The sequence below is a fragment of the Spermophilus citellus genome (assembly GCF_964194105.1).
Source record: "Spermophilus citellus genome assembly, chromosome: 10".
NCBI lineage: Eukaryota > Metazoa > Chordata > Mammalia > Rodentia > Sciuridae > Spermophilus > Spermophilus citellus.
The window spans coordinates 117,670,037-117,685,974 of NC_138197.1; the positions used below are offsets into that span (position 1 = coordinate 117,670,037).

At 40.6% G+C, this 15,938-nt stretch overlaps 1 protein-coding gene across 1 annotated transcript in view; it reads left to right on the forward strand.

Moving 5' to 3' along the window:
* Positions 1 to 1,685: 1,685 nt before the first annotated feature.
* The window catches only part of SPIC (Spi-C transcription factor), a gene marked incomplete at its 5' end in the record, with an annotated part of 29,840 nt that continues 15,587 nt past the window's right edge, over positions 1,686 to 15,938 (forward strand). Inside the window, 2 exons of the mRNA XM_081310857.1 lie at positions 1,686 to 1,982; positions 2,256 to 2,327. Coding sequence (XP_081166983.1) covers positions 1,686 to 1,982; positions 2,256 to 2,327 — 369 coding nt within the window. The remainder of the gene's footprint in view (positions 1,983 to 2,255; positions 2,328 to 15,938) is intronic.

Consider the following 15,938-nt stretch of genomic DNA (forward strand, 5'->3'; position numbering starts at 1 on the left):
GGTAGCTACCAGGGGAAGTAACACCCGGCTACCAACCACAGCTTTCTTGAGATGTTTTACAAATGCTACCCCAGACAGAGCCATCTTTGCTAAAGGTTAAAAGCCTCCTGCCTTTTTTATTCAATGAAACTTGCTTACTCATGGCTCACAATGTTCCCTTAAAAATCATGAGTAAGCAATATTTCAAAGTTTCAGCAAAAATGTTGAAACAGGATGCCTAAGACTATTAGATTCAAATTAGCAGTATAGAAAGAAGTCACATTGAGCCGGGGTTGTGGCTCAGTGGTAGAGCACTTGCCTAGCATATGTGAAGTACCACATATAAATAAATAAGATAATAATAATAAAAAAGAGTCCCATTACTTTATTTGCTAGCCAATGTTTCTGCTCAATAAACTATCTTTTTCCCAATAGGAAAATACTCACAGAAAACATTTTTTAGACCTTTATTTTATTTATTTCATGCTAGGCAAGTGCTCTACCGCTGAGCCACAACCCCAGCCCCACAGAAATTTTTTTTTAAAAAGAAATTCACAAAGAAACACAGGATGTTAGAGCCGAATGAGAACTTTGGGATCTTCTAGGCCAATGCATACATTTTATGGAGAATGAAATAGAAGTTTCCAAGCTAAGTTGCCTAAGAATACCTAGCTAATAATCTAATAGCTTCAATTATAGCACCTCACAGAAACATAACCCTCTTCTCTTTTTGTAGCACAATATAAGTAATATTTTTGCATAGGAGAACTAAGCAATACTTTCACATCCACTTGTCATTTGGTCCATGTCTGCCTCCATCCCTACATTCTTACCTTCCCCCGACTGCAGAACTGCTGTCTAGTTTGCTTGCCACTTGACAGAACAGCAGTCAGTGCACAATAAGTATTTGAGTATCAGTACACATAGAATCACATGGGGGTGATACTGATACTGATACTCTGCTGCCCAGTCTGGTCTCCAACTCATGGGCTCAAGTGATCCTTTAACCTCAACCTCCCAAGTGCTGGGACTACAAGCACGTGCCACCTTGTTTAGTTTATTAGGGAGCACTTTTTCAAGATTGCTTGAATCTGCGCTTTTTTCTAATCACAATTCTAAACAGCCTCCCCCCCCAAAAAATGTAATAGTCTTTGTTTTTGGAAAAATGGGGGGAAAAAAAAGAACTTTTTAAAAGAAGCATTTATTGGTGACCTAGTGGGTGCCAGACACTGTGCTAGGCACCAGAAAGTAAGTTTTGGGCAGGGATGCAATGCTCCAAATACAGAATGCTCCAAATGTACGTCAATACATATGAGACTGACTTGCAGACTCCAAGCTGTGATTCCCTCACTTTTCAAAGAAAGCTATGGCTTCTCTCTAAGAAATTTTGAGGAGGAAAAATAAAAGTTTGGGGGAGAGGGACAGGGTCGTGAATGTTTACTATTATTAATTCTATAGTAACAACAACAACAACACAATTGATGAGGAATGTCAATCTTTGAAAGCCAAGGCTTTTTCAGGCAGCAATAATTCAGGGATCCGCTGGAAGGGTCATGAATGAGAAAACGCACCTCTATTGGACAACTTTGTGTCACTTTAAGAAATGTCTGACACAGGCTACTTACAGAGAGGAGGTTTATTTAGCTCATGGTTTTGGAGGTTCAGAGTACAAACGGCGAGGCACAGGCTCTTGATGATGTCACACCATGGCAGGGACACCAGTGGTGGCAACCAGCCCGGCAAGCGATTCCATCCAGAGCCAGGAGGAGAGGCTTGCTCCATTGACAATACCCACCACAGGGGAACCCAGGGACCACCCTGAAAACTCCAATGACCTCATGCCTCCAATGACCAAAGGACCGTCCCACCTTGTAATGGCCCACAACCGTACCCAGGACCCCCACCTTGGGCATCAAGTTCCCAGCATGAACCCTTGGAGAGACACAAATCACATTCAAATCCTAGTACGGAAAGCACACATAAGCCCCCATGGAGACCCAATTGTCAGAAGTTTCTTCTTGTTTCTGTTTGCTCTCTCTCTTTAAGAATTGCCTGCCCAGTGAAGCCCATCTCTCACAGATTTACCACACTCTAAAGTCAGTAGAAATGCACAAGACCCTCTGTTCTGGAGCACTCCCTGGTCCCAAGTAACAGAAGGCCACATCGGGAAGGTTGCTTGTCAGAAACAGTGAGCCATGACCCATAACAATGAGAACTAGACACAAACCACTCTACTCAACCCATAAACTTTGATGGATCATTTATGTTTTCTTTAGATCCACGGAACCGACCCTCTCACTGACCTGCGCCAACGAGGTGAGATGAGCACGGCCCACACTGCAGAAGAGGTTGCTTTTCAAAACTGGACAACTGAGGCCCCCCGTTTTCTGGAACCCACATTCCATACCTTGAAAACAAAATGATTCTCCCTTAGAGGAACCGGTAAGAGCCAGGCACATGTCTGTAATCCCAGATATTTGGGAGGTTGAGGCAAGAAGTAAGAGGATCTAAAGTTCAAGGCGAACCTTAGCAACTCAGGGAGGCCCTAAGCAATTTTCTTTTTCTCAAAAAAAAAAAATGCTGGGAATGTAGTTCAGAGAGAGAGAGAGAGAGAGAGAGAGAGAGAGAGAGAGAGAGAGAGAGAAAGGAAAGGGGTAAATGGTCACTGAAGGCTAGATCCAACCATCTTCACAAGGCCTTGCTAATAAAGCTTTTTCTTTCTCCGGCACCTTCCTCAATTCACAGAACCTGTGCGGTTACAGGATCCTCCCTTCCCTGCAAATTCACTCTCTCTCTCAAGAGTCTAAGTTAGTCCCTCAACAAAAACCACAGTCACCGGTAGCTTTCCATTTTCCCCAGCCCTGGAAACTGCCTGGTAAAACCTACAGGAACAAACATCATGTTTCCAGAGCTGTATGACAAGAGTTTCTGAATCTAAGAAGAATTCCCTAAAAGCCTCTGGACTGGGAGAGTGAAGTTGTATTGAAACGGGGTGAAAATAAGTTATAAGTTGGAACACTCCACACATAGAGACTGGTTGTGAGGAAATAAAATCACTCACCAGAGAAACACTAATTGAAGCATTGATATATTTTCCATTTCCCATGAATTTGTTTAATCCAACCAGCCACCATCACTTTTTAAATATAATTGGTTTTTTAACTGATACACAAAACATATCAATTTTACATGTTGATGAGTACCATGTGATGTTCTGATACATGTTTATGTTGTATGTTTAGGTCAGGTTAAATAAATCCATCTTCTCAAACATTTATCTTTTCTTTATAGTGAAGACAAACTCCATTCTTCTAACTTTTTGATCAACACCAACATCAACATCGATACCAATACCACACCGGAAACTTTTGCTTCTTTATATAAAGGTTGATCAAGTACCCATTGATCAACCTTTCCCATCCTCTGTCTCCTCAGTATCCCATCATTTTTGAAAGAGGATAAAAGGCCAACTCAAATTTCTCATCCTTTGCAGGCATGTTTCCTTTGCAGAACAATATCATGAATACAGAATAAGTGATTTCATATATGAAACATGCCCAGAACAGTACCAGACATACAATACATACCCAATCCCAATTACTGATAGCTTTTTTTTTTTCTTCTTCCCAACACTAGAGATTGAACCCAGGGGCACTTTACCACATGAACTACATCCCCAGCCCTTTTTTTTTTTTTTTTTCAAATTTTATTTTGGGACAGGGTCTTGCGAAGTTGCTGAGGCTAACCTTGAACTTGTGATCCTCCTGCCTCAGTCTCCCAAGTACCTGGGATTGAATGCATTACCACACTTGGCAATGAGAACGTATGTTTTATCCAAGAGATAAAACTATGAATGGGCAAAGTTGAGATTGACTCCCACTCACAAGAGTTATGTGGGGATAGACCAGGGCCACTGAAGAGCATTGTAGGCACCGATCACTTAATCCAAAGCTGGAGAACTTTTTTCCCAGGAAGGCCATGGGAGCCTGGTAGTCCTGAGTTCAAACCAATCTGCTCAGAGGCCTTTCAAGTCAAATTTGTGACTGTGGGGGTCCTATGGTGTTTCTGGGGATCCGGGATCCTCAGATTCCAATACAGCTGGCTATTTTGATGAAATATCAAAATATTTGATGTAAGCCCAGAAGGATGGAATTATGGCAAAAAAATAGGAACTCCAGAGGACACATTTTGATCCCACTACTTCCCTAGAGATTCTTCATTGCATTATGAAACCAATGATAGTACTAACCTGGTGGTGAAATTGTTGAGATTAAAAGAGCTCACCTACCCAGGTAAAGCGTAAAGCGCTTAGCACACCGGGTGTGCCCAGCATACCCTGTCGTTGTTACTGATATTCTGTGAAGGCATTTTGTCACCAACTCCTCCTGAGGCGGTTTTAAAGGTTTGTTTTTGATCCCAAGGGTGCTTAATCACTGAACCACACCCCCAGCCCTTTTTACTGTTAATGTTGAGACAAAGTCTCGCTCAGTGGTTTAGGGTCTCGAAAAATTGCTGAGTCGGGCCTTAACCTTGAGACCCTCCTGCTTTAGCTTCCGACGTCACTGGGGTTACCGGCTGCACCACTGCGTCAGGCAACTGTTCAGTTTTAAAACTAAAAGTTTCTAAATCTTGGCATCACTGAAAAGGGGTACAAAGACGTCCCCCAGAAAGGAGAAGGGAACCTCAACTTTGACCTGACAGGTTCTTGACTTATGTCACAGAAAGGAAAGGTTTAAGAAAGTGAAGACATTTATTTAGGAAAGCAAAAAAAAATAAAGCAGGAGAGGCACTCAAAGAAGAAGTGGGGGCACTCAGAATAAGAGATACTTGTGGGGTGGAGGGTTCTTCTTTTTAAAGAAAACTTTGTAAATAAGAAACCTGAGAAGTGGGGCAGGGGGTGGGGAGGTGGGACAGAGGGGTCACAGTGTCTGGGGCACAGAGTGGGTCACAGTGGTCTGACTCTTTGAGGGTCTCTAGGTTGATGTCATCCAGTCAATAATAACATTTGGAATATAATATACCACAAGTTTCTAACAGTACTTTTTGTTGTTGTTGTTTTATTCAGTCTAAAGAAAATATATGGCCAGGCGTGGTGGCACATGCCGTAATCCTAGCAGCTCTGGAGGTGAGGCAGGAGGATCCCAAGTTCAAAGCCAACCTCAGCAATTTAGCAAGATCTTGTCTCAAAACATGGAAAAAGGCTGAGGATTGCCCCAATAGACCTACACTAAGATATCAAGCCCCATTATATACCTTCCCTATTATAATCCTTCTCGGCCACCCAGAGAGGCGTTGTCATTGTTGATAGTTCACTTTCCAGACAAGGAAACCGAGGCTTCAAGAGGTTAAGCACCCCTGGGTCAATCCTGGTACCCATCCCCACCAAAAAAAAGAAATGAAAGAAAGAAAATATGAGTATGCTGAGTGTAGTTACACACGCCTGTAATCCCAGCTACTTGGGAGGCTGAGGCAGAAGCAGCACAACTTAAAGCCAGCCTGGGGGGGCTGGGGATGTGGCTCAAGCGGTAGCGCGCTCGCCTGGCATGCGTGCGGCCCGGGTTCGATCCTCAGCACCACATACCAACAAAGATGTTGTGTCCTCCGAGAACTAAAAAATAAATGTTGGAAAATTCTCTCTCTCTCTCTCTCTCTCTCTCTCTCACTCTCTCTTTAAAAAAAAAATTCTCTCTCTCTCTCTCTCTCTCTCTCACTCTCTCTTTAAAAAAAAAATTCTCTCTCTCTCTCTCTCCCCCACCCCCTCCTCCCTCACTCTTTAAAAAAAAATAAAAAAAAATAAAGCCAGCCTGGGCAATTTAAGAAGGCCCAAAAGACCTTAAAAGAGCATACAAGAGGGACACAGCTACATCAATGTTAATAGCAGCACAATTCACAATAGCTAGGCTGTGAAACCAACCCAGATGCCCTTCAAAACATGAATGGATAAAAAAATGTGGCATTTATACACAATGGAATATTACGCAGCACTAAAAAATAACAAGATCATGGCATTTGCAGGGAAATGGATGGCATTAGAGCAGATTATGCTAAGTGAAGCTAGCCAATCCCTAAAAAACAAATGCAGAGTGTCTTCTTTGATATAATAGGGGGCAACTCATCAAGAGCAGGGAGAAAGAGCATGAGAAGAAGATTACCATTAAATAGGGACGAGAGGTATGTGGGAATGGGAGAGAGAAGGGGAATTGCATGGAAGATAGTAGGAGACCTTCTTGTTATGCAAAATTACATATAAGATGGTGTGAGGGAGAAGAAAAAGACAGAGAAATGTGTCACAGTAGATTGGGTAGAAAGAGGTGATGGGAGGGAGGGGAGGGGAGGGGGGATAGGAAGGGTAGCAGAATACAATAGACACTAGTATGGCCCTATGTATAAACGTGGCTGTATGACCAATGTGATCCTGCAATCTGTACACGTGGAAAAATAAGATTACGTTCCCCATTTGAATCAAATGTATGATATTCAAGATCATTGTAATATTTTGAGCAACTAATAAAAAAATTTTTAAAAATGAAAGAAAAGAAGAGAGAAACAAGAAAAGAGAAAAGAAGCAAAAAGAAAGCCAGCTCAGGTCCTTGCAAATGCTAGACAAGCACTCTGCCACTAAGCTACACTCCTAGACTCCACCTTTTTCAAGTCTAAATAATATTCTTTTGTATCTGTGTGCCACAATTTCTTTTCCTATCCATGAACACTTACCTGGTTGCTCTTTCTTGGCTATTATGAATAATACTATAGTAGATGCGGGAATGCAGATACCTTTTGGACATAATTAATTTAATTTTCCTATATCCTAACTGGATATATACCAAGAAGCGGGGTTGCTGAATAATACAGCGGTATTATTTTTAGTTTTGTGAGGGACCTTCATACCGTTTTCCACAGTGGCTCTGCCAATTTATGTTCCCACAAATAGTATACTAGATTTCCTTTTCTCCATACCCTATTTCATGGCATCAGAAGAGATGGAAACAAGTATGTACTGAGCAACCTCATAATTTGGTGCAATCTCCACCTGATATCCCTGAAATATCAACCAATATATAAAGTATGTAGACCTGAGTTCTGGCCTAGGGTTGTAGCTCTGTGGTAGAAAACCATGTGCTTAGCAGGGCTTGGGATGAGTGGTAGAGTAGTTGCTCAATATGCATGAGCCCCTGGATTCAATCCTCAGTACTGCCAAAAAGAAAAAAGAAAGAAAGAAAAGAAAAGAAATCTTTTGATTTTTGGCTCTGCGTGATAGCACAGGTTTATATTCCACACACCAACCACATGCCTCTAATCCCAGGTACCCAGAAGACGGAGGCAGGAGAATTACAAATTTGAGGCCAACTTTCTCATCAATTTAGAGAGATCTTATTTAAAAAAAATAAATAAATAAAAAAGGAATGTGGGCATAGCAGTTCTGTGGCTGAATGCCTGCCCTCGTCCCCTCCCCTCCCCACAGCCCCACTCAATTCCCAGTATCAAAAAAAAAAAAAAGTAGCATGTACTTGGCATGTGTCAGGCCCTAAATTCCAGCCCTACACACAGACATACATCCCCAAAAGGAAATGAATTCTGTGCCAGAAAAGGTAAAATAAAGACCACTTTCGGGCTGGGGATGTGGCTCAAGCGGTAGCCCGCTCGCCTGACATGCCTGCGGCCCGGGTTCGATCCTCAGCACCACATACCAACAAAGATGTTGTGTCCGCCGAGAGCTAAAAAATAAATATTAAAAATTCTCTCTCTCTCTCTCTCTCTCTCACTCTCTCTCTCTCTTAAAAAAAATAAATTAAACCATACAAATGTTAAAAAAAAAAAAGACCACTTTCATCAGGGCCCCCAGCAACCAATACAACCCTGGGATTGGCTGGGCCTGTAACCCCACTGGCTGCTCCTCCTGCCCAGTGTGTTCCCGCAGGCGCCCTCCTGCGTCACTTCCCCACCTCCTTCGTGTCTTTGCCTGAAGGCTTGCCGTCTTAACACCAATCATTCTGTTTGATAAGGGATGCCCTCCCAGTCTTAACCCTATAACTTATTGGGTATGTTATCTAATATATTTATTTATGGTTGTGGATGTAGCTCAGTTATGCCCATGCTTACTGCCTGTCTCCCCCTGCAGAAATGCTCTGAAAACAGGATTCTTTGCTTTGCTCATCTAGGATCCCAGCACCCAGAGCAGCATCTGCCTGATACTCAGTAGGCGTTCACCAACCAGGTCTTTCTTCTCAATGACTCATTCATTCTATTTTTGGATATTTCTTCCGGCCATTCTCTTTTTAAATAAATAAGTGAAGGCATGTTGGAGACCTTCATAGATACATGAGTGGATCTTCAGCTGCCCTACAGCCCATCAAACGTAATCCAATCATGTATGGTCCTGTCTTAAAGAGAATTTCTGATAAATATCTTTCCCGGATATCCATCTATTTGTATTTTTATATATACATACATATATGATATACGATATATTAAGTATATGATATCATATGATATATATGGTACATCATATACACAATATGATATATATATCATATCTTATATATGTTTTACATACTATAATCTTATCATACGCTATATATATCATGTATGTGCGTATATGTGGTTTTGGGGGGTATTGGGGATTGAATATAGGGGTGCTTTACTACTGAGTCACATCCCCAGTCCCTTTTTATTTTTTGAGACATGGCGCTAAATTGTTGAGGGTCTTGCTAAATTACTGAGGTGGCCCTTGGTCTTGTGATCTTTCTGCCTCAGTCTCTTGAGCTGCTGGGATTACAGGCATGTGCCACTGTGTCCAGCTGTATTGATATTTTTGAGCTCTTTGTATATTGATGTTCTTGGATCCTGATGATGTGACACAACCCTATTCTGGCCTTGTTTCAAGGAGACTGGTTTCTTTGTAGATCTCTGAATATTTCAAAATTCATGGGTGACCAACCCAAATAGCCGATGACTTTCTCAAAAAGTGGATTACATCCTTCTCCTCCTGGCTAGTTCTTGAAAAGCTTCTTTCTTTGGTTCTTTGATTACCAACCAGGTCTTTTTTCTCAATGATTCATTCATTCTCTTTTTGGATATTCCTTCCGGCCTTTCTCTTTCATGAGTAGCTTTAGTTTGGTTTATCTTTCCCCTTCCCCAGTTCTTGTTGTTATTGTTTCATATATTTATTTACTTATGTTTTTAAGATTTATTTTTTTACATGAGCTCTCTTGTTATTATTATTTCTTGCCTTACAATTCTTAATACACCTCTATACCACAATTTACCATATCTCTGTATACAAGATATGTTCTTGAGAGGCTTTTTCATTATACCTCAACTAATGAGGACCCCTGCAGACCCATGAGCATCCACATGAGCATCTGTCATTACAGATTCTGACAACTGAGCCTTTAATAGCCTCAAAAATTGTTGATTCCAAAACCAGATAAAGACACTTCAAAGAAAGAAAACTACAGACCAATATCCCTAATGAATTTAGATGCAAAAATCCTCAATAAAATTCTGGCAAATTGGATACAAAGACATATCAAAAAGATCGTGCATCATGATCAAGTGGGATTCATCCCTGGGATGCAAGGCTGGTTCAATATACGGAAATCAATAAATGTAATTCACCACATCAATAGACTTAAAGATAAGAACCATATGATCATCTCGATAGATGCTGAAAAAGCATTCGACAAAATACAGCATCCCTTTATGTTCAAAACTCTAGAAAAACTAGGGATAACATGAACTTACCTCAGCATTGTAAAAGCTATCTATGCTAAGCCTCAGGCCAGCATCATTCTAAATGGAGAAAAATTGAAGGCATTCCCTCTAAAATCTGGAACAAGACAGGGATGCCCTCTCTCACCACTTCTATTCAACATAGTTCTTGAAACACTGGCCAGAGCAATTAGACAGACGAAAGAAATTAAAGGCATAAATATAGGAAAAGAAGAACTTAAACTAGCACTATTTGCCGATGACATGATCCTATACCTAGCAGACTGTATTATATGTCAAAATACATTCTGCTGTCATGTATGACTAAAAATAAAAAAAGAAAGAAAGAAAGAATTTTAAAAAATTGTGGTGATTCACTCTGTAAATAAAAAATAACTGAGCTCTTTGGTTTCTAGTTAAACAAAATAAGGTAGAGTTGAGCAGAACACAGATGCCTTACCAAACGTGTTTAAGACCAAATGCGTTGGGGCTGGGGCTACAGTTGGTAGAGCGCTTGCCTCCCAAGCACAAGGCCCTGGGTTCAATCCCCAGCACCACAACAACAGCAACAACAACAGCAACAACAACAAAAAGAAACTAAATGTGTCAGCTTCTGTGATCTTCCAAAGGTGGGGGCACAACAAGAAACATGAATGTAGAGAGACCATATATTGTCTTCAATTTTGTATTTATTCTGTTCTTTCACATGCACCCCCATAATTTATGATAGATAAGCTAGATAGAATAAGAATACATTGCCAGGCATGGTGCCGCATACCTGCAATCCCAGGGGCTTGGGAGGCTGAGGCAGGAGGATCATGAGTTCAAAGCCAGCCTCAGCAACTTAACTCAGCAAGACCCTGTCTCTAAATTTAAAAAATACAAAAAAAAAAAAAAAAAAGGCTGGAGATATGGCTCCGTGGTTGAGCGCCCCTGGATCGACTCTCAAGCACCAAAATATATAATATATATTATTTATTATTACTTGTTTTTGAACTCTTTACAAATCCTGTCATATTTTAAGTAGTTTTATGGGGTTTAGGGTTTTCTTAACAGTCCACTATTCTGTCATTCCATTTACATGTACTTCATTTTTACACTTCTGTATTATTCCATTAGGTGAACATACCACAAATTATTTCTTCATTCTCTTGTCAGTATCTATGTATGTATTTGTCCTATGTAAATGTATGTGTTCAGGTATCTGTATATTTCTTTTTTTTTTTCCAATTTGTGATTCTCCTGCTTCAGCCTCCCAAGTTGCTGGGATGACAGATGTACACCATCAGGCCCAGCTGACTTGCTCTAGCTAGCTAGCTAGATAAATGGATTTATGGGCTAAGCTTTTCTACTGGCTATTTTCCTGACCAGTCCTATGAATTTCCAACAAATCATGTCTTCTCTATTTAATCGGTATTATCACACTTCTTGATTTTTGTGAAGCATTGAAACAAAGACTCCTGTCAAAGTTGACAGATTTAGTTCCAGATTGATGGTCTTGTATCAAGGTCATGAAGAACTGATTGTCTACCTGGCAGCTCCTGAGCATGCCCACTTTACCAGGTGGGATGCGGCACAATAGCTCATGACCACTGAAACTGCCCAGCGCAGCCCTGCGTGATGAATGCCTAATCTCAGCTGCTGGGGAGACTGAGGAAGGAGGATGGCAATTTTAAGGCCAGCTGTGGAAACTTAGTGAGATTCTGCCTCAAAATTTAAAAAGGGACTAGGGATGTAGCTCAGAGTTATAATGCTTCTGGATTCAATCTCCATTACCAGCCTCCCTCAAAAAAAAAAAAATAGTTCTTCCCTAGGCTGATTTTATTTGATATACACCATAATTTCAACCAATTAACTCTTCAAAATGGGTTTAGCTAATCTACTCTGGGCATTAGATTTTGATAATACATGGATTTCTTCTTCTTTTATTTTCAATTAGACTTTTTTTTTTCAAGAAGCCAACAACAAAAATTGAAATAATTGATGAGGAAAAATAGTTGGCAAATATGCTTTTGTTGTTGTTGTTGGATGTGGTGATTTTGGGGTGCTGGGAGTCAAACCCAGGATCTCAGGCATACTAAGCAAGTGCTCTACCTCTGAGCTATAACCTCCTCACTCCCTACCTTTTTCTTTTCTCTCTCTCTTTTACCACTAGGAATTGAATTCAGGGATACTTTATCCTGAGCTACATTCCCAGACTTCCTTTAAAATTTTTTTGGGGGGATGGGTAGGGTATTGAACTCAGGAGCGTTCAACCACTGAGCCCCATCCCCAGCCCTATTTTGTGTTTTATTTAGAGACAGGGTCTCACTGAGTTGCTGTTGCTATTGCTGAGGCTGGCTTTGAACTCACAATCCTTCTGTCTCAGCCTCCCAAACTGCTGGGATTATAGCCGTATACCACCACACTCTTTTTTTTTTTTTTTTTTTTTTTTAAGTTTGAGACAGGGTCTCACTCAATTGCCCAGGCTGACCTTGAATTTGATCCTCCTGCCTCAGTCTCCCAAGTGGGATGCACCAACACACTAGGCAACTTTTTCTTTTCTAAACTCACCAAAAGCACTCTACCGATTTTAATTAATTAATTTAGTACTGGGGATTGAACCCAGGGGCACTTTACCACTGAGTTAGACCCCCAAGCCCTTTTTATCTCTGGACAAGGCCTTGCTTAATTGCCTAGGGCCTCGCCAATTGCCAAGTTTGGCCTTGAATGTGTGACCCTCCTGCCTCAGCCTCCTATGTTCTACAGATTTTTAAAAAAACTATATTTCATTGCTAGTTGCTTAAAAACAACATCCAAAAACAGTTACATACAAAGACACTTTGTCTTTCATAATGGATGCCAGCCGGAAGCAGACAATCTCAGCCACTGGAAGGCACAAAGCTAACAGTTGGGGTCCCATGAATCTACCAATTTCATAAATTTCTTTGAATTCAAAGGACTCATACACGTTTTCTTCTCTACCTCCAGTTAACCAGCTACTTTTTTGTAAGAATGGGATGTTGTTTCTTTACAACATTTTTTTTTTCAAGTTGCCACTCACACATTGCTGGAAAAAAAAATTTCTAACCAATTGCAACTTATCTTCTTAGTAAATTAGAAAGTGAAAATAGAAATTAGGAATCCATTAAGAGAAGGAGAGAATAGTCATTTTCCTCTTCCCCTTCCCAGTCCAATAAATGGTTTAGGTTTAGAAACTTCTGAATCCACAATGACTGAAAGTGGAAAAACATACTTGTCGTTTAGATTTAGGATAAAGATGGATAGTGAATGTGGCTGAGGTCTAGCTCATTTCTCCATGACTGGAGTGCAATCAGATCCCCCTAGGTCATGAGAGTCTTTTTCAGGATAAGAGAACACACGATCAGCCGTGGTTCAAAACACAGGAATAACAAATCACCACTCTTGCCAGGCACTGTGGTGTACGCCTGTAATTCTAGGGGCTGGGGAGGCTGAGGCAGGAGGACCTCGAGTTCAAAGCCAGCCTCAGCAAAAGGAAAGCACGAAGCAACTCAGTGAGACCCTGTCTCTAAATAAAATACAAAATAGGGCTGGGGAGGTGCAACCTGGTTTTGGGGAACCGGCACCAGCCGTGGAGAGGGAAGACCTGGGTTTGAGTCCCCGCTCTGCCACTCTCAGCCAGGGTGCAAGCCCCAGGTTGTATGTGACCCAAGGCTATTATATTCACATTGTTTGTTTATTTTGGTACTGGGGATTGAACCCAGGGGCATTTATCACCAAGCCACATCCCCAGCCCCCCCCCCTTTTTGTACTGTGGATTAAACTCAGGGGTACTGGACAACTGAGCCACATCCCCAGGGTTTTTTTTTTTATATTTTATTTAGAGACAGGGTCTCACTGAGTTGCTTAGCGCCTCACCTTTGCTAAGGCTGGTTTTGAACTCGTGATTCTCCTGTCTCAGCCTCCCGAGCTGCTGAGATTACAGGCGTGCACCACCGTTCAGGCTCCCCAACCCTTTTTATGTATTTATTTATTTATTTTCACTATAGGAACTCGCTAAATTGCTTAGGGCCCCACTAAGTTGCTGAGGCTGACTTTTAACTTGTTATCCTCCTGTCTCAACCTTCTGAGTCTCTGGGATTACAGGAGTCGATCACTAGGTTGGCAAGGCCATTGTTATCAGATTCTTGTTTTCCTTCTGAGCCCATAGATAAGGAGGCAAAGTCAGGTTAAATGATTCAAAGCCCTTGACAAGAGACAGGTTGAACTGGTTTGAAAAACCTCCACCACTACCACTTACTATATTTGTGACATTGGGTACTTTTACTTCATTTTCCTGAGTCTCTGTTTTTCCTATCAGTGAAATGGGAGTAAATATAAGGTAAGACTTAACCTTGTCAAGCATTTGTTAAGTCAGGAGTGTTCCAAGCATATCACGTGGGTTTACTCAGATAAGTTTCATAGTAACCCAGTAGGTAAGTAAAATCTTTATCCACATTTTATGAAGAGGAAACAGAGATTACTTATTATTTATTCGAGTTTGCACAGGAGATATGTAGCCACAATTAGAACTCAGGGATGAAAATACCACCTCACAGCATTATTGTGATTTTCAATAACTGATAACATGTATAGAAGTAAATACACAGTAAGAATAACACAAAGATGAGAGGTCATAAATGAAATTATTCTACAAGAAAGTTCTTATGTTATACAAGAAGTGGTTATAATAGTAACTCTAGTAGACTGTGATCAGCTAAGGATGTAGAGTATGGGGATAGAGGATGTAGCTCAGTGGTGGAGCACTTATCTATCATGTGCATAGTTTAATCCCCAGCACCCAAAAAGTAAGTGTGTATGTGTGTGTGTGTAGACACAGAAAAGTTGTACTGATCAAAAGTAAAAATATATATGATGCAGCTGGACTTCATTGCACCTGCCTGTAACCCCAGCAGCTCAGGAGGCTGAGACAAGAGGATTGTGAGTTCAAAGATAGACTCAGCAAAAGTGAGGTTCTAAGCAACTCAGTGAGACCCTGTCTCTAAATAAAATACAAAATCAGGCTGGGGAGGTGGCTCAGTGGTCGAGTGCCCCTGAGTTTGAATTCTAATACCCATAAACAAATAAATAATAAAGGGCTGGGGATGTAGCTCAGTAGTAGAGGATGCCTGGGTTCAATCTCTATCCTCCCCCCAAAAGAGGTAGGGATGTACCGTAGTAGAGCACTAGTCTAGTATGTCTGACACCCTAGATTCAATCTCAAATACCATTTAAATAATAATATGTATCATGTAGACACCAAGGATAAGAAAGTTTCCAAATAGGGAGGATTATTGAAAAGAGAATTTTTATGACAAAAGTCTCAATTCATTAATTAAAGATAACAGTTCTTAGTATGCATCTAATAAAAAAGTTTAAAAATACATAAAAACCAAAAAAAAAATGGACAGAACTAAAGAAGAAAATATAAAAATTCCACTATTACAGTTAGAGATTAGCCTTCCAGAAATTGACAGAACTTGTATATACATACAAAATTGGTAAGAAGCCCCATGGGGTGGTGTACACCTGTAATCCCAGTAACTCAGGAAGCTTAGACAGGAGGATCCCAGGTTCCAGGTTAGCCTCAGCAATTTAGCAAGACCCTGTCTCAAAACAAAATATAAAAAAAAAACTGGGGATATAGTTCAGTGGTAGAGCACTCCTCGGTTAAATCCCAGCAGGAAACAAAACAAATCAATAAAGACATGGAGGATTTGAGTAATATTAACGACCAAATGGATCTAAATTTATAGTTATCAGAAAATACACGAAACAGCTGCAAAGTACACATGTTTTCTAGTGCAAAGAGAATATCCATTCAAGATAGATTCCATGTTGGACTACAAAAATAAAAGTGTCAATAGATTTCAAAGTATAATTTTTTTATAAGTAATTTTTTAATATTTATTTTTTAGCTTTAAGTGGACACACTATCTTTATTTTACATTTATGTGGTACTGAGGATTGAACTCAGTGCCTCAAGCATGCTAGGCGAGCACTCTACCACTGAGCCACAACCCCAGCCCATGAGTAATTATTAATGAGGTGGTTTGGTTATTTGTTTCATATTCTCTGGATTTTCTGTATTCTCTTATGCTAACATGAGGCATTTCTTTCTTTTTCTTTTTCTTTCTTTCTTTCTTTCTTTCTTTCTTTCTTTCTGGTCGTGGTGCTGGAGATTGAACCCAGGGCCTTATGATGCTAGGCAAGCCCTCTACCAACTGAGTTATTTCCCCAGCCCAACA